A 19,456-nucleotide genomic window follows, 5' to 3' on the forward strand; every position below is an offset into this window, starting at 1 on the left:
ATGGAACCAGATTTATTCTATCAATAGCAGAAATGTTGTTTTAAATTCGTATTTCACAAATAGCACCAACATATCAATAGTGACCTCTGTCGGCTGATTATGAAATGGAAATGAATAGCAAGATATTTTCGCTGACTGCATTACCCAGATGTCCCCAAATCAATTTATCAACCAATGAATGTTGTCCATGTGCAACCGGTAGCTAGCTAGGTCAAATGGGCATGTCTCTTTATCGAAAGAATAATAACAATATTGGACAGTGGTACAACAATGTAGTTAGCCATTAGGAATAGCCAGTTGCAGACCAGATTTAAACTTAACTCACGTTACCTTGCTACAGCATTTGCACAAGGTAAAGTAACTAACTATTGTCACTCTTCATGTTATTTCTACGCACTAGCTTGCTTACGCCGCAACCTACAGTAGCTAACGTTAGCTTGCTCGGTTTTAGCCAGCTAACGTTAGCGACATACTTCAATGATAGCTATGGGTTGTGTATGTCATGGTAGTAAATTCAAGGTGTAGTATTTTGACAATATTCCGGGGTGTACGTCGTTGTCAAGTAAAACTCCACTCTAATGGAAACTGTAGCTAGCTACTCCACAACGCGGAGTTGAGGTTGACTTGTTGGCAATGTCCTGATCATAACCAACCAACCAACTAACGTTAACGTAGCTAGCTAGTTCACGTTAGCTACTTGGCTATCCAGCTAGCTGCAAGTACCAGAAACTAACTAACAAAAACAAGTCAAGTAGAAAAGCTAACTAAACACATTTCGTCGAATGTTCCTATTTCTTTAGCGGAAGTCAATGTGTCTTATAGTTAACTTAGCTAGCTATAGTAATAAGAAATCATTCGTCTTCATCCGTTTGTTTAGTCGTTATTGATTTACCAGACGTAGCTACCTACGGTTTAGTCCTTGGTAAAAGGCCAGGGTGACAGCTTTCCCTTATCGGTCGTTATCAATAAAACGTCACATTAAGGTGCAGACCCCCCAGCTCCGCTAAAAGCTTTGAGAACTGCGTGCGGTTTTCAAGGGATTGTTAAATACATGTAAACTATTTGGTTGAAATATCATCACAGAACTACACATTTCTTATTATTCCATGCAAAACAATTGCGCACATTTAGCGCTATCAGAGTTATACCGCAATTAACTGCTTTCATGGTCAGTAAACATAAATTGATAATGTCATTTCAGATACATGAGTGTAGCATCACGGTATCTCTCAATATTGGCCACAACTAATTGGATATTTGAGTGATATAAAAGTGAACTATACCTGACAGGTATGAGTGGTTTGGGTTAATTTCCCATCCTTTATTTAAAAAATACATTAGGTCTACTTACCAATATGTTTAACCAATTGTGCAAAGTTTCTACCAGTAGATATAATTGCATAGTAGAAACTACTTTGCAATTTCTACCGGTAGAAACTTTTCACAGTTGGTTGAGCATATTGGTAAGTAGACCTAAAATTAGTTTTTAAGAGTTTCATCAAGATTGCAGCTGACAGACATGATAGGCTACGTGTCAAATTTTCGAGCAGAATATAAGGGATAGCTTGTTATATTGACGTTATCTTTCAGGGGATAAATTCGATGGCTATATTTGCTCGCCATCTATAGTGCTGAAGACAGTAGTCCGATTTACAACTTTACCAGGAGTGCTTACCCATGTAAAGCTCTTTCCAAAAGCTTAATCTCGGATGAAGCAAGCTAAATGACACATGTTGTTTGCTTAGCTAGCTAGGTACAGTACATGCCAATAGGTGAGGGTAGCCTATCCAATCTGAAAATAGATGATCAATTGATGTTTACTGATCAGGAAAAGCATTGCTGTATAACGCTGATGATATAGTTACATGTGGAATAATTGGAAATGTGTAGTTCTGACTATGCTCTTCAAGAGGTGATGATATTAAAGCCAAATAGATAACATTTGTTATTTTCAATCCCTTGAAAATTGCATGTAGTTGTCAAATCTTCATTGACCTGTCAAAGCTTTCTATACGGTTGATCGCTAATTCAGAGGCTTTTCTCAATTGGCCTAGACCAGGCTGCATGTAACTGGTTTAAAAATTACTTGACAGAACTTAGTGTATCCACTGATGGTGTTAAATCAGGTTTCCTGAATATTACGAAAGGTGTCCCACAGGGGTCTATTCTAAGTATATGTTGTAAATGTTCTGAAGAGCGCATAAAAATAACTCTGATTTAAGCATATGTACTTTGAAAGGTGTCCATATTAGTACTAACATATACTTTGAAAGGTGTCCATCCCTGCTTACAGATATCTGGATAGATTAAAAAATAACTCCTTGATAAAATTAAGGTTAAATAAATTTAAACATTTCGGCGGCGCTGGTCTCCTTGCTCCCCAGCAGCCAAATTGAATGCTCTGCACGGTATTGTGACGTTTTATTGATAACGGCCTTTAGCTTAGGTAACTAATAAATAGGTATAGGTTTTCTCAGTGTTTTTTGTGATGGTTTGACCCTGCCTTTTGCTCTACCCCAGACATTGTGCCAAGTGTGTGTCCCTGCTCCGGTGACACATCTGGCCAACATGTCCATGTTCAGCACGGGCATCCTGGTGCTCACCTCTCCCCTCCACACCCTCCCTCTGCGCATTGCCCCTGTACTCAGCTCGGCTGCCCAGGTGGTGGAGCGCACCCTCTACGTCCATCTCCATCCAGGCCTGAACCTGGGTGCAGGCGGGGGCCAGCCCAGGCCTGTCTTCATCCAGCCCGTGGTGGATCTGTCCAGCCTTATCACCGGGCTCTACAGCAATGCTGCCTATGTGTGCGGCCACCTGGACGTACGAGTGCTCCTCACCAACGTCCGCGCCCAGCCCAACAACGCCTCCAGCCCAGAGACAGGTGGGACAGGGGTAGCATGTAACCCCTTCCCTTCCCCACAGCCCCTCTCCCACTCCCCCGAGGTGGTGCTAACAGACTTCGCCCCGCAGGACCCGGGCCAGTCCCCGCTGGTGGCCCAGTGTCTGCAGAAGTACACGGGCCACTGTTACGTCTGCACGCCCGGCTTGGCCTCGGTGCTACTCCACCCGCAGCTGCAGAAGCTGGAGGAAGAGGTAGAGGAGGGCCAAAAGGACGACTGGGATAGTAGGTCGGAGCGCATGGAGACTTACAGTGACGTGGTGGTAGGGGGAACGTTCGACCGCCTCCACGGAGCGCACAAGACGCTGCTGAACATCTCTTGCCTCTTGGCGAACAAGCGGTTCCTTATCGGGGTGTGTGACCAAGAACTTCTAAAAAGTAAGTGGAATGATGAGAAAGGACAATGTTTGCTGTGTAAACAAGTTTCTTTGGGCATTATTAGGTCTCCTTGTCTTCTATCCATACACAAGGTATTGGGTTCCTTACCCCATAATGGGCTATATAATCTGATCTGGATTGCCATTGTTAAAAGGATTTTGGAATTCACTGTGCTCCAGGTTTTTTTCTCTGGATCAAAATGTGTTTCAGGTGGTGGGCAGGGGGTGCAGACTGTCGGCGGTGCAAAATATGAGGTCCCCCATCTTGACAATGTAGACATTTTTGAATTTTTAAGGCCATTTCCTGTTATTCAAATTCTTGGAGCTGAGAGAAAATAGTTTTGTTTGAGAAAGTTAATTTCCTATGCATTTTGCCATGGCTAATACTGTGTTTTGCGCAAACATAATAACAAAATCAATACTGCTAAATTCATTGTTTTTGGTATTTTAAATTCCCCCCCGATTCTCTAGTTTTTATTTTGGGGATTGTTAATTCTCAAAGAGGATATTATTGAAAAACATAGAGGTCGATTATCTTTTCTACATATTTTCTGTTTTTAGTCATTTAAGTTAACACTGAAAGCGTTTTCCCATCACAAATGTATAAAGTTAGTTTTTTATTATTATATATATTTTTGTACACTGTTTGGATTTAGGAGACCCGGGAAAAAAATGTTTAGGCGGCAGAAAATTCCCTGCACTCATCCTTGACATTGAAGAGTGGGGATTTACGGATACGCTTGCGCAATAGCGGAATAAAATTGCCTCTTATTCTTCGTTCTCTTCTTCTTCTTTCTCCACCTCTTTTTCTTATCTTTCTCTGCCTATCCTCAGAGAAGGTGCTAAGGGAGCTAATTGAGCCATATGCTCTGCGGGTGCAGCGGCTCCAAGAGTTCCTGCAGGACGTCAAGCCCTCGCTGCAGTACGAGTTCGTACCCCTTTCGGAACCCTTTGGACCCTCCGTTATTGATGCCCAGCTGCAATGCATTGTGGTCAGCGAGGAGACCCGCAGGGGAGGCGAGGCTGTGAACAAGAAGCGCCTCGAAAATGTAAGTGCGTTGGGTTTAATGGTCTTCTCGCGCCAAACTGCACATGTGCAGGCCGTCAAATCAAAAGCACTCCTTCGATATAATTTAAAACATTTTAGTTTGTCACTTTCAGAGGTTGGAGTAATAACATGTTGAACTAAAGACATTGGCTCAAATCCAGGTTGTGACTTTAGATTTCAAGACAATTAACAAACTACTAAGGAAGAATTCTTCACTTCTCTCATTGACTTCTCGAATCCCAAATTCAGGCCTGGTCTGTTTCGCAAGCATTCCCGGAAGTCTCGTGACGTTGCGTCTCTGGGTTTATAAACATACAGTACAACTTGAACAAGCTTCAGTGGTGTCTAATAGCTGGCAAAGACAGTCATAGTGTTGTGAGCGGGCCTCTTGATACAGCACAGGCTGAGGGATGGCTGGCTATGTATTGTTTGTGTGATGTCTGAACGTAGCCTATATATTGTCTTTATGTCTGGTGTCCTTGTCATCAACTGTCTGCCCTATTAGGGTGTTCCAGGACTGGTGCTGCACGAGATCCAGCTGCTGAAGGATGCCCACCACACTGAGATGGAGGAGGAGAAGATCAGCTCCTCCAGCCTCCGCTCACGCCTCCTGGGGACCCTCCTCACAGACCCAAAAGTACACACATTCCCCCTCTTCCCTTCCAGCCTGCTCATGGGTGTCACACATACCATACTAATTTCTACTTGGTATTTGAGACAGAAAGGGATTTTGTGTACCCCTGGGAGTAGTTTGTCGCTGACACCGGCAAAAGATGGGGCTAATTTCAGTATTTTTGATCTCTATGCAAATAACAGGGACTGTGTCCCAAATGGCACCTTATTCCCCATATCAGGGTTACCCAACTGGAGGGCTGAATTTCACCCTCAGGTGGTTTTATTTGCCCCCCCAATTTTCATTGTTGGACATAAAAGACCAAAAACACCAGGAAATCAGCCTCCAAGTGATTTTAATTTTGGAAATCTGTTCCCACGTTTTTCCATGCATAATAGAGACAGACACATGTCGTCGTAGACAAATGTAAGCAAGATTTGAAATGATTGTTTTAGTCAAATATTGCATCTGTTTGTGCTGCTTGCGGTCTATTTGCAATTGACTAATTATCTGTAATCATGTTCCAGCCCCCGATCATCCACTCAAGAAAAAAAATCGACCAGCGGCTTAATTTAGTTGATTCCTGCCCTATATAGTGCAATTCTTTTGACTAGGGCTCTGGTCAAAAGTAGTGCACTATATAGGAAAAAAGGGGGCCATTAGGGACGCAGACAGGGCTTTTTCAGAACAACTGATAGTTACTCCAGCAAGGTTACCAGGGTAGAGAAGGCTATATTCAGGGACTCTTTCTCCTCAAGCAGAAGAAACATGCTTTTCATCCAGCTTCGCTAACCGCAAATGATCTTTCAGTGGCAATTGCAGTCACACAATAGACTACTATTCCCTAATTGCCAGCGAGTGCTTTGTCAAGCACGTTGTTGGGATGCATCAGGTATCACAAGACCTGATTTTTCACAATTCAGTTTCTCCTTATCTCATTGTAGTCTAATTGGACCTGAGCCTTAAGTTAGTATATGATTAAATGTGTAGTCAGTATCGTAGATATATGATATGTCAGACATTTAGTGTGATTATTTACACACAAGCCCCCATATGACTGCCAATGCATTTTGATGCCCCGTTCACCTTTACCCCTCTTACCTATCCCCTGTGAAGCAGAACAAGTCCCATCTCCCCCTGGTGCCCTACGTGATTGGCCTGACCGGGGGCAGTGGCAGCGGGAAGAGCTCCATTGCCCAGCAGTTGGAGGCCCTGGGTGCGGTCCGCATCGACAGCGACCAGCTGGGCCATGAGACCTACCGGCCGGGGGAGGTTGCCTACAACAGGGTGCTGGAGGAGTTTGGATCAGGTGCGGGTGGGTCTTCTGTTCACATAGCCAACAGAAGCTGTCATCATATTCTGTATAGTAGAGAATTGATTTAACAGATATAATGTAGGGCTTTACCCAAAGCATCTGTTTCAATGAATGACTCTTATCATTTGCAGATCTTATTAATGAGGACAAAACTATCAACAGACGCGCACTAGGCAGGAAAGTTTTTGGAAACAAGGTAATGTTTGTGTGTGGCATGTGTGAAATACAGCCCAATAATATTTTAGAACATAATATTTTATAAAAATGGCAAGGGATGTAAAAACAAAATGTTTTTTTGTTGTTGTTGTATTTAGCGTTTTCTTTTCAAATATCAATGGAATGGACTATATCAGCAGAGATATAGTGCCTTCAGAAATGATTCACACCCCTTGACGTGTCAAAGCTTACATTTGTCACTTGTCAAGACTACCCCCTTTATGTCAAAGTGGAATTATATTTTTATACATTTTTATAAATTAATTAAAGATGAAAAGCTGAAATGTCTTGAGTCAATAAGTATTCCACCGCTTTGTTATGGCAAGCCTAAATAAGTTCAGGAGCAAACATTTGCTTAACAGGTCACAAAAGTTCCATGGACTCACTCTGTGCAATAAATGTTTAACATGATTTTTGACTGACTACCTAATCTCTGTAAGGTCCCTCAGTCAAGCAGTGAATTTCAAACACTGATTCAACCACAAATACCAGGGAGGGTTTCCAATACCTCGCAAAGAAGTGCACCAATTGGTAGATGGGTAAAAAATAAATAATATCCCTTTAAGCATGGTGAAGTTATTAATTACACTTTGGATGTAGTATCAATACATGCTGCCCCTACAAAGATACAAGTGTCCTTCCAAACTCAGTTGCCGGAGGAGAAACTGCTCAGGGATTTCACCATGACTTTGGTGACTTTAAAACAGTTAGTTTAATAGGAGAAAATTGAGGATGGATCAACTACATTCTAGTTAGTACACAATACTAATCTAAATGACCAAGTTAAAAGAAGGAAGTCTGTACCGAATACAAATATTCCAAAACATGCATCCTGTTTGAAATAAGGCACTAAAGTAAAACTGTAAAAAATGTTGCAAAGAAATTAACTGGGGCAAATCCAACACATAACTGAGTACCATATTTTCAAGCTTGGTGGTGGCTGCATCGTGTTATGGGTACGCTTGTCATCGGCAAGAACTAGGGAGTTTTTTTATGATTAAAAAGAAATGGAATAGGCCTCCCGAGTGGCGCAGGGATCTAAGGCACTGCAGTGCCAGTGCTAGCTGTGCCACTAGATTCTGGGTTCGAGTCCAGGCTCTGTTGCAGCTGGCCGTGACCTGGGAGACACATTTGGCCCAGCGTCGTCCGGGTCAGGGGAGGGTTTGGCCGGGAAAGACATGTCCTTGTCCCATCGCGCACTAGTGACTCTTGTGGCGGGCCGGGCGCAATACATGCTGACGCGGTCGCCAGGTGCACAGTGTTTCCACCGACACATTGGTGCGGCTGGCTTCCGGGTTAAGTGGGCATTGTGTCAAGAAGCAGTGTGGCTTGGTTGGGTTGTGTTTCGGAGGAAGCACGGCTCTCGACCTTCGCCTCTCCCGAGTCCGTACAGGAGTTGCAGCGTTGAGACAAGACTGTAACTACCAATTCGATACCACAAAATTGAGGAGAAAACCGGGTAAAGGAAAAAAAAGATAGAAATGGAATAAAGCTAAGCACAGGCAAAATTATAGAGGAAAACCTGGTTGTCTGCTTTCCAACAGACACTGTGAAACAAATTCACCTTTCAGCAGGACAATAACCTAAAACACAAGGTCAAATATACACTGGAGTTGCTTACCAAGATGATATTGAATGTTTCTGAGTAGCCTAGATAGTTTTGAATTAAATGGCAACACTTGAAAATGGCTGTCTAGTTATGATCAACAACCAACTTGACAGAGCTTGAAGAATTTAAAAGAATAATGTGCAAATATTGTCCCTAAATACATTTCTCAACCAATCAAGGGGTCTCTCCAGGTTAAACGTGGGACGTCCCTCATAAACAAATAGTCAGTTAAATGAATGGTTATTGCATAATTTCCAGATCTATTAGATTCGTTGAATACAATGCAATTTAACCAATTGACTGGCCAGAGAGCATGGCATTCATCAGCAAAGACGCAGTGCAAGCTGATAGTATTTTGGACAACCACATTGTTGTCAAAATTATTAATGAAATCGCAGTGTCAGCTCTACGGTGATTTGCAATTCATAACTTACATTTTACCGGTACTACCAGTAGTAATAGGCCAACCGATACCACGACGGAATGCGTTTGAAGGGATAATGCGCCACCGAGAACAGCTAGCATGTTCAGCAAAGTACATCGCCAGTGGCACGCACACACTTCGTGTAGATCAGCAGGTGGGGCCTTTTCGAGGCAGCCAGGCGAGACAATTGAAGGAGGATACGGTGAGCAAAGTTACTGTGCTCGAATTTAGTCATGCTTGCTCAATATAGATTGATGCTTCTAATTGTGCATGTTAAACTTTTTTTTTAAAGGTTAAAGGTTACACTCTATGGCTGGATTTATGTATTTTTTCCAATGCTAACTTGATTGACCCTCTTTCTACAAGGCCTCTAGTCTATGAGAGGCCTAATCATATTTGTATGAATATTTTGTTAACGCCTAGGCTATAGAGACGCATTCAGGTAATGAACTCATTATTATACATCAACGTTTTAATTGGATTACAAGTATTTATTGTTAATCATTCTTGAATTTGTTAGGCTATACAATTAAGTAGATTCATAAACTGATAATACATTCATAACCTTTCAATAATTTTTGAATATGATAGGATGTATAATAAATAGAATGCAATATTCTATGTGAATAATGTTCTTTAACATAGATCTGGAAATTATGCAATAGCCATTCATTTAACTGACTATTTGTTTATGAGGGACGTCCCACGTTTAACCTGGACACATAAATAGTAGGACTTTGCGCTGGCTTCAGCCATGACGACATGAGAGAAATTAAACATCTGCAGGTGTGAGCGTGTGTGTGTCACTTTCCAATCCGATGCTCGGAACAGATCTGAGCGTTTTATCTGAGACTGTTTGGTCTCTTGGGCATCAACTTGGGAGAGCGGACAATGCATTATACACAAAGAGACGCATATATTGGGTGTGTGGAGAAAAGTGAGGCGGGGCATCCGTGAAATAGTAATTCAACTTTGTCCGGCCTCAGCTAATTGGCTGCAATTAACTAGCTAACAAATAAACAAAGGAGTAACTTAGGCTTGCTAGCTAAACACATATTTCCTCCAATTGTCCTATTTCTATAACTATAAGACACCTTGATCTTTGCTAACGTCAGCTAGCAAATAAGAAACCAAACTGTCTTCATCCGTTTAGTTGTTATTGATTTACCAGATGTAGATGCCTACTGTACCGTTAAGTCCTTTGTAAAGTTCCAGGGGGACAGCTTTCCCTTCAATAGTTTATTCGCTTTACCTCCGCTAAAAACATGGACAACTGCCTGCCATTTTCATGGGATTGTAAATAAATGTTAACTATTTGGTTGTAATGTCATCACCTCTTGAAAAGCATAGTCAGAACTTCATATTTCTGATTATTCCATGCAAAACAATTGCGCACAATTAGCACTGTCATCAGTTAAACAGCAAGTAACTGCTTTCATGATCGGTAAACATCAATTGATGATGTAATTTCAGATATGTGAGGGTAGCCTCACGATATCTCTCAGTATTGGTCACCTGGATATTTGAGTGATGTAAAACAAGGGAACTACAGTGCATTTGGGAAGTATTCAGATATCTTGATTTTTTTCCACATTTTGTTACATTACAGCCTTATTTTAAAATGGATTAAATCATTTCCCCCCCTCATCAATCTGCACACAATACCCCATACTGACAATGCAAAAACAGGTTTTTAGATTTAGATTTTTTTTCCCGGGAGCAATTACAGCCTTGAGTCTTCTTGGATATGACGCCACAAGCTTGGCACACCTGTATTTGGGCAGTTTCTCACATTATTCTCTGCAGATCCTCTCAAGCTCTGCCAGGTTGGATGGGGAGCGTCACGACACAGCTGTTTTCAGGTCCCTCCAGAGATGTTTGATTGGGTTTAAGTCCTGGCTCGACTGGGCCACTAAAGGACATTCAGAGACTTGTCCCGAAGCCACTACTGCATTGTCTTTGCTGTGTACTTTGGGTCGTTCTCCTGTTAGAAGATGAACCTTTGCCCCAGTCTGAGGTCCTGAGCGCTCTGGAGAAGGTTTTCGTGAAGGATTTCTCTGTACTTAGCTAGCAAATATATTATTTTAGAATAAGGCTGTAACGTAACAAAATGTTGAAAAGGTCAAGGGGTATAAATACTTCAAATGCACTGTATTTGATCCATTTTTAATTCAGGCTGCAACACACAACATGTGGAAGAAGTCAAGGGGTATGCATACTTTATTTTCTTTCCCGCAATCCTGACTAGTTTCCCAGTCCCTGCCGCTGAAAAACATCCCCACAGCATGATGATGCTGCCACCACCATGTTTCACCGTAGGGATGGTGCCAGATTTCCTCCAAATGTGATGCTTGGCATTCAAGCCAAATAGTTTCATCTTGGTTTCATCAGACCCTAGAATCTTGTTTCACATGGTCTGAGAGTCTTTAGATGTCTTTTGGCATACTCCAATCCGGCTGTCACGTGCCTTTTACTAAGGAGTCGCTTCCGTCTGGCCACTCTAACATAAAGGCCTGATTGATGGAGTGCTGTAGAGTTGGTTGTCCTTCTGGAAGGTTCTCCCATCTTAACAGAGAGCTCTGGAGCTCTGTCAGAGTGACCATCGGGTTCTTGTAAACCCCCACCCAAACTTCTTCCATTTTAAGAATGATGGAGGCCACTGTGTTCTTGGGGACCTTCAATGCTGCAGAAATATTTTGGTACCCTTCCCCAATACCCTCTACTAACAAGTCAATTCCTTTGACCTCAAGGCTTGGTTTTTGCTCTGCACTTTTTGCTCTGCACTTTTGCATGCACTTTCAACTGTGGGACTTTATATAGACCGATGTGTGCCTTTCCAAATCATGTCCAATCAATAGAATTTACAACAGGTGGACTCCAACCAAGTTGTAGAAACATCACTAGGATGATCAATAGACCTTAGCTCAATTTCGGAGTCTCATAGCAAAGGATCTGAATACTTATGTAAATAAGGTATTTATGTGTTTTATGTTTAATAAATTAGCAAACATTAATATAAACCTGTTTTCACTTTAACATTATGGGGTATTGTGTGTAGATTGATTTATATTTACCTTATTTTAGAATTAGGCTGTAACGTAACAAAATGTTGAAAAAGTCAAGAGGTCTGAATACTTTTCAAATGCACTGTATTTGATCCATTTTGAATTCAGGCTGCAACACACAACATGTGGAAGAAGTCAAGGGGTATGCATACTTTCTAAAGGCACTTTGTGGGCTTCTTTCCCAAAACATTATCGGGCCTGAAAATGTGTTGTCAGTTTGGCTCTGTGACTTAATGGCATCGGCTTCTGTTAATCATTATATCAATTGATATCCTCAAACTATGCTTGTATGCTTTTATGATATGTTATCTGTACTTGTTTTGTCTTGTAACATTTGTATTGTATGCACATTAAGATTACACTTGTAATGAAAGTAATAAATTAGTATTACTATTGTTGCAGGAGAGGTTGAAAGCCCTCACCGACATTGTGTGGCCGGAGATAGCTCTACTCGTCAAGGAAAGGATCCAACAGGCCCGAGAGGAAGGTATGTTGCTGATTGATACTTGTCAAAGTTGTGTGTGTGTGTGTATGTATGTATGTTTGTGTGTGTCAGTGTTTGTGTGCTTTCACCTGTGTGTACAGACGGTGGGCTTGTGTTCCCCTGTAGCTCAGTTGGTAGAGCATGGCGCTTGCAACGCCAGAAGAGTGGGTTCTGAACATAAAATGTATATACGCATGACTGTAAGTCGCTTTGAATAAAAGTGTCTTCTAAACGGCATGTATTCTATTATTCCCCCTAGGTAAACAGGTGTGTGTGGTGGACGCGGCTGTGCTGCTGGAGGCCGGCTGGACGGACATCGTGCACGAGGTCTGGGTCGCCGTCATTCCTGAGGAAGAGGTATCCCACATCTGTGCTTTGAACGTCTGAGAATAACCTCATAGATAACTGCGCAAAGGGCACTCTTTCATTTTGATGCATTACACAACCTGGAATTTAGGCATAGGGTTTATCTTAACTCCTCAACACAACTTTGTCCTCAGTGTCAAAGTGACAACATACCAGAACCAGAACAAAATGGTACTTAAACAGTGGTTGTTCAATTACATGATCATTTTACATTTGAGTCATTTAGCAGATGCTCTTATCACAGTAACTGTGAGTAAGACCCTTGCATAACATCTAATGCTAAAAGACACAACACTGATACAGACTTTTTTTTATAAATTATTTATTTATTATCCACCCCAAAACTCCTACCCCCCCAGGCGGTGTCTCGGATCATGGTGAGGGATGGTGTCAGCCAAGAGGATGCTGTGCGCCGGCTGCAGAGCCAGTTGCCCAACACGCAGCAGGTGGAGCAGGCCAACGTGGTGCTCTGCACTCTGTGGGAGCCCGAGATCACCCAGAAACAGGTAAGGAAGGGAGAGGGAGTCCAGGTTCTTGTTCATTAGGAACCAAAAGGAAGAAAACAAGGAGGGACTGGTCCATTTTCCCATTGCAAAACATTTTGTTACGGTATTCCCTAATGAACATGACCCAGGGCGAAGCCAAACACACTGACGGGGAAAATGGCTTGATAAAGCACATTTGAAAAGTCCTGAAACCTTTACCATCCACACATAAAGGCTTCTTGCATTTTTATAGGAACAATCATTTTTATGTATCTTAAGCTGCGTCCGGATTCTCCACCCTTCTTCTAAAGTGGGCATGCCACTTGCACACTTCCAATCATGGATTAAAAAGTATTGGATTGGTGTAAACATTGGCTGGAGAGAGTTTCCACTAAAGCTTACCGTATGCTTCCCAGTCAAAACAGTTTGAATTATGACTAAATTCTATGACTTTGGTGTTCGGCAGTTTTAGTTTCTTACAGCTGTTCGAGCACACAAATGTATTTCTTGAGGCAAGCCCAAGTTCGATACCCTACATCCCTTCGTCGGTGAGTGGTCGACAGTAGGGTTTCTTTAATTAAGTGTTAACTAGTCATCTGTTGTTGAATGACAACTTTCATGCACATTTTGTCACCTTAAAAATACTGCACTTAGATGTAAAATTGCGGCTAAGACCTCAGTAACAAAAAATATTACAGAGTTCTTGATTTATCTTTAGATTGATTCTGGCTATTTTGAGGAAGTGTTACTGTATGTTGTTGCTACGGCGTCTCAAGGGGAAAAACTAATTTTTCCGCTCTCCTTGTTTTTTTAAGCAAATGTATTTTTAAGGCAGTATGCGAGGCACTGATGCTCGCTTCGCGTAGCCGAGTTCTGCTAGGAGAAAACCGAACCTAGTATGTGGACGCCTTTCGGGGGTGACTACTCGGACAAAACGAGTATCGTAACGGATGTATTTTTTTGTTATTTTCCATGATTGGGAAAAACAAACATGGATTTAATAAAATATCTAACAAGCGGAGGGAGGGTAGGAAAAAAGATGAAAGGCTGACGCACGTTCTCAGGGGTTAAAGTTCTCCGTCAATGATTTTGTGTTTTACATTATTGAAAAAGATTGGAATTGGTCAAACTTGCAGTTTAATGTACAAAATTATCCTCTTTCCTTAAAAGCATGATGGTCTTGACATTTTTACCTGGGAGGTTAACTTGGCCCTGCAGACAATCGATCTGAGATGGAGATGGGATGTTTTATTTTAGTATTTTTTAAATAATTTTTGCTTTAACCCCTGCGTTCTGACGGAGTGACAGCAAACGCATCTACCCGCTGCTCCTGATCTGCAGCTTCCTTGGTTTATATGAAAATGCAGAGAGACGATTAGGTATTGTCAACCTCTATTTAGGCGTTTCAAAGCAGTTTTTCCAATTACGAGTATTATCCCTGTGAATTTACGGCTACAAATAAGAGTATGGCAAGTTTGGCACATCCCTAGTTTCCACCATTGTTAAATCCATGACAGGAAGTGTGGAAGTGAACACTTTGGGGGAAAAGTGAAGAATCTGGACGCAGCTTACACATTAACGTTTAACAACCAAGTATTTTCATTATGGCTTTCAGGGAGGATGTAGATACCAGTCGATGCATTGTATAAACGAACCCTTTCTCACGTCTACCTCTGCATTTAAATCCCAGGTACGGAAGGCCTGGGATCTTCTTCAGAAGCGGATCCAACAGAGTCGGGAAGGAGCCAAGCCACCGTCCTGAGTCAGACCTCCGCGCGCATACACACCACAACAACAACAGTGAACTGCACACATACCGACTGTAAGCCCTGCAAGGGACGAGGGTGGCTCCAAAACTGCCAGGGTGCAATCATGTTAGGGACGTGTCTGCCTTAAAAAGAGCACCACAGCGGTTGCTTTGGTGTGCCTGCAAAAGACGCTGAAGCCATACTTGTGAACTTTAGAAACAGTTTAAATTTAAACAGTTTCTCCGTCTCAATGAGCATCAGCCAATTAAAATGAATAGAACGCTACATTGTAGCTGGTTCCATCAGATAACCTGGCACACGTTAGCCCTATGCTAACCTCACCAGATGACAGTGATTATTTCCTGGAACAAAATCCCTCATCAGCCTATCAAATATCTTATAGACTTTATTTCCACCAACCAATAGACATGTTGGTTGTTTAGCAACAAAACCGACAAGTACGCAATTATGGGACAAAACTTTGATTGTTGACAACATGTAAACTAATTTTGTCTCCAATATTTATTGAAGACATTAATACATTTGCACAACTTTGATCCATATTAGCATAGACTTTACATCAGTCAACACCTCAAAACAAGACATTGTATCAAGAACAAGATAAAAACTAGATGAAACGAGCCACCTACAATTCCCCACATGGCAGCTTCTTGTCATTGTTGCTTGATATCTGGCCATCCAGAATCACAACAACACCGACTTCTGCCCCATTGAAGTGTGTGCGTTGTTTTCGTGACGTTGGAAGAGAACCTGTCTTTGGCATTTCTTAAAATAGGTCAACCCAGGTCACTAAAGGGATATTTTAAACCTACAAATTTAAGGTTTACTTTTGTTCCCGTTGGTATGTAACAATGTTGTGTGCCAATATTGCAGTGATGCATCCTTGACTAGGCTACTAGTACTAACGTTAGACAAAATGTTCACGTTTTCAAATATGACAAAATCCCAAATTTGGCCTGTCCATTTCACACACATTCGTGTGCTTTCACAACAGTAAAGATGTAGGAGGATTATACAACATGTATGTTTTATATTCATATATCGTTAAAAAAAAATATTAAAAAGTAAAGTAAAGACACTATGACTATTTGGTGGTGTGAACCTCTAAGGCTGTAAGCCCAGAGACTGCAAAGTATGAAGGCCCAGAGACTGCAAGGTATGAAGGCCCAGACACTGCAAGGTATGAAGGCAAGGTTTTTATTGAAGGGGAAAAAACGCTCCACTGTTGGGCCTCGAGTCAAATAACGCATATGTGACAAAGTAGATTTATAAAAATGAATATAAAATATAATCAATAGGTTAGCTTTTCAAAGTGTAGGCTACCTGTGATTTCGTTTTCTGATTTCGTTAACGTTTGTTTTATTTCGTGTGTGTAGATTCACTGGATATATTCACTGCAGTATTAAGCCTAGCATTGAGCTAATGAATTATGGCCTAATATGCATACACTTACAACTTAGGCTACACATTTCGAGCCGGTCTGTGTTCGTGGTTTTGTTGCTCAATTATGCACCTGGCATCTTCGCTGCCTCGGCTATTCGTCTTAAATCGTGTGGATTTCCAGGTAAAGCCAAATTACAATTGCTTGTTGGACACTTGTTTTGACGTTATATTATTTAATAATAGCCTATTGGAGGAGAGATGCTCTCTTGCTTGCTGAATAAAAAAAAAATAAAAAAAAAATATATATATATATATATATATATATATATATATATATATATATATATATATATATATATATATATATATATATATATATATACTGCTCAAAAAAATAAAGGGAACACTAAAATAACACATCCTAGATCTGAATGAATGAAATATTCTTATTAAATGCTTCTTTCTTTACATAGTTGAATGTGCTGACAACAAAATCACACACAAATGATCAATGGAAATCAAATTTATCAACCCATGGAGTTCTGGATTTGGAGTCACACTCAAAATTAAAGTGGAAAACCACACTACAGGCTGATCCAACTTTGATGTAATGTCCTTAAAACAAGTCAAAATGAGGCTCAGTAGTGTGTGTGGCATCCACGTGCCTTTATGACCTCCCTACAATGCCTGGGGCATGCTCCTGATGAGGTGGCGGATGGTCTCCTGAGGGATCTGTGGTGCAATGTGGCGTTGGTGGATGGAGCGAGACATGATGTCCCAGATGTGCTCAATTGGATTCAGGTCTGGGGAACGGGCGGGCCAGTCCATAGCATCAATGCCTTCCTCTTGCAGGAACTGCTGACACACTCCAGCCACATAAGGTCTAGCATTGTCTTGCATTAGGAGGAACCCAGGGCCAACCGCACCAGCATATGGTCTCACAAGGGGTTTGAGGATCTCATCTCGGTACCTAATGGCAGTCAGGCTACCTCTGGCGATCACATGGAGGGCTGTGCGTCCCCCCCAAAGAAATGCCACCCCACACCATGACTGACCCACCGCCAAACCGGTTGCTGGAGGATGTTGCAGGCAGCAGAACGTTCTCCACGGCGTCTCCAGACTGTCACGTCTGTCACATGTGCTCAGTGTGAACCTGCTTTCATCTGTGAAGAGCACAGGGCGCCAGTGGCGAATTTGCCAATCTTGGTGTTCTCTGGCAAATGAAAAACGTCCTGCACGGTGTTGGGCTGTAAGCACAACCCCCACCTGTGGACGTCGGGCCCTCATACCACCCTCATGGAGTCTGTTTCTGACCGTTTGAGCAGGCACATGCATATTTGTGGCCTGCTGGAGGTCATTTTGCAGGGCTCTGGCAGTGCTCCTCCTGCTCCTCCTTGCACAAAGGTGGAGGTAGCGGTCCTGCTGCTGGGTTGTTGCCCTCCTACGGCCTCCTCCACGTCTCCTGATGTACTGGCCTGTCTCCTGGTAGCGCCTCCATGCTCTGGACACTACGCTGACAGACACAGCAAACCTTTTTGCCACAGCTCGCATTGATGTGCCATCCTGGATGAGCTGCACTACCTGAGCCACTTGTGTGGGTTGTAGACTCCGTCTCATGCTACCACTAGAGTGAAAGCACCGCCAACATTCAAAAGTGACCAAAACATCAGCCAGGAAGCATAGGAACTGAGAAGTGGTCTGTGGTCCCCACCTGCAGAACCACTCCTTTATTGGGGTGTCTTGCTAATTGCCTATAATTTCCACCTGTTGTCTATTCCATTTGCACAACAGCATGTGAAATTTATTGTCAATCAGTGTTGCTTCCTAAGTGGACAGTTTGATTTCACAGAAGTGTGATTGACTTAGTTACATTGTGTTGTTTGTGTTCCCTTTATTTTTTTGAGCAGTGTAAATATGTGTATGTATATACATACATACATGCATAAGAAAATGTCTGCACTCACTACTTTAAGTCGCTCTGTATAAGAGCGTCTGCTAAAATGTACATGTAAAATAGGCTACAGCTTTAAGAACTGGCGGGGAGTTGAAAGGCGAGAGAGACATTTGTGTCAGAAGAAGCCCATATTATCTTAGCACCGATACATCCTGACAAAATACAACTTATGAGTGGCTTGCTAATGTACTCCTTTTCTGGACCTCCTAAACTGTCTAGAATATACCCAAAACTGTTCCAAATGGTTGCATTATCAGGCCTAGGTCGTATGCAGTTATTTCGGCTAAAACAAAACAGGACATTTGAGCGGTTATTAAAATTTGATCTATAGACCACAGATTACTCGCTTGATAACAATAATACATTCCTCATTGCTTTGTGTTGTAGAATCGTTAGCGGAGCTTTGAGTAACGAGGTAAGCAATGACGTGCTGTAAAAGATATGCAGGCTGAACGGTGTTTGCTCTTGAATTGGTACATTTTTTAAATATACGTTTTTATATTTTTCAATGTATGTATAATGAAGTATTATTTGCGGTTGTCGCTATGACAACAAACACACTCTGAAAGCACTGAATTGTCTTATGACCTTATTAATATGTCTACCCCGTGCAGTAGGATGTGTTGATCAGACGATTGACAGGTGTGCTGTAGAACAATAAACAAGGAACCTTTCCTCTAGTGTGGATGCTTGCTAACGTGAGTTCGAGTCCGGACTCGCGATACATCTTGAAAATAACAACATTGCCGCAATACTGTCATCTGTGGGATGATAACGAGAGACTTTGTTAAGGACGCTCTCATGGAGAAGTATTTGTTCATGTCCATCTAGGTCAACATTTGCAATTGGCTGATGCAGAACTTGTTCCAGAAAATAATCACTGTCATCTGGTGTACCAGGTTATCTGATGCGACCAGCTACAATGCAATGTTCTGTCATCTACGATTTTCTGTTTCTAATGTTCGTAAGTATGGCCCCAGTGTGTGTCTGATTGACTTTTCACACACTCGTTTAGAAATAGTTCTCATTTGGGTGGATATAGTGGGAGACGAAACATGGCCAGAGAATTAGGACTCGATTTCAATCCGTATTGCAGAAGATCTGCGGTGTTACGCAATTTAAATTTAAAGATCATTTCCGATTGTACCGACATATGCAGCATTTACTGTGAATGCAGTCTCTGCGAACGCAGGAAAAAAAATTGCCTTACAATTTAAAATGCGCTATACCTCAGATCTTCCGTGATATGGATGGAATCGAGCTCTTAATGTTACTACTTAGTGAATAAGTTTGAAGATTTGCTGTTTTAACGAACAAATAAAAGTCCCTCGCGACCTGGTTTTATATGGATGTTTAAATGGGTCATCGGACATCAGACAATCCTAGGTATAATATACTCTAAAGACCAAACTGTACTGTAAATACGAATATTTCAGACACGAGAATGCA

At 41.8% G+C, this 19,456-nt stretch overlaps 1 protein-coding gene across 6 annotated transcripts; it reads left to right on the forward strand.

Annotated features, from left to right (window-relative positions):
* The first annotated feature begins 169 nt into the window (after positions 1-169).
* On the forward strand, positions 170-15,835 carry coasy (CoA synthase). 6 transcript variants are annotated; one of them, XR_005036483.1, is made up of 10 exons: positions 170-352; positions 2,521-3,277; positions 4,111-4,325; positions 4,830-4,961; positions 6,054-6,252; positions 6,384-6,448; positions 10,677-10,710; positions 11,969-12,053; positions 12,310-12,407; positions 12,776-12,817. XR_005036483.1 is itself a non-coding variant. In XM_021565337.2 (10 exons), exons 2-10 carry the CDS (start codon positions 2,569-2,571, stop codon positions 14,661-14,663), a joined length of 1,722 nt encoding a protein of 573 aa, XP_021421012.1. In that variant the 5' UTR covers positions 173-352; positions 2,521-2,568; the 3' UTR covers positions 14,664-15,835. The 6 variants fall into 6 exon arrangements, 4 of the variants coding, with proteins under 4 accessions (XP_021421012.1, XP_021421015.1, XP_021421013.1 ...); XR_005036484.1 differs by having other exon boundaries at positions 171-352; positions 6,054-6,246; XM_021565337.2 differs by lacking the exon at positions 10,677-10,710 and adding an exon at positions 14,592-15,835 and having other exon boundaries at positions 173-352; positions 12,776-12,922.
* Positions 15,836-19,456: the final 3,621 nt, after the last annotated feature.

Source organism: Oncorhynchus mykiss, chromosome 16, assembly GCF_013265735.2.
Source record: "Oncorhynchus mykiss isolate Arlee chromosome 16, USDA_OmykA_1.1, whole genome shotgun sequence".
NCBI lineage: Eukaryota > Metazoa > Chordata > Actinopteri > Salmoniformes > Salmonidae > Oncorhynchus > Oncorhynchus mykiss.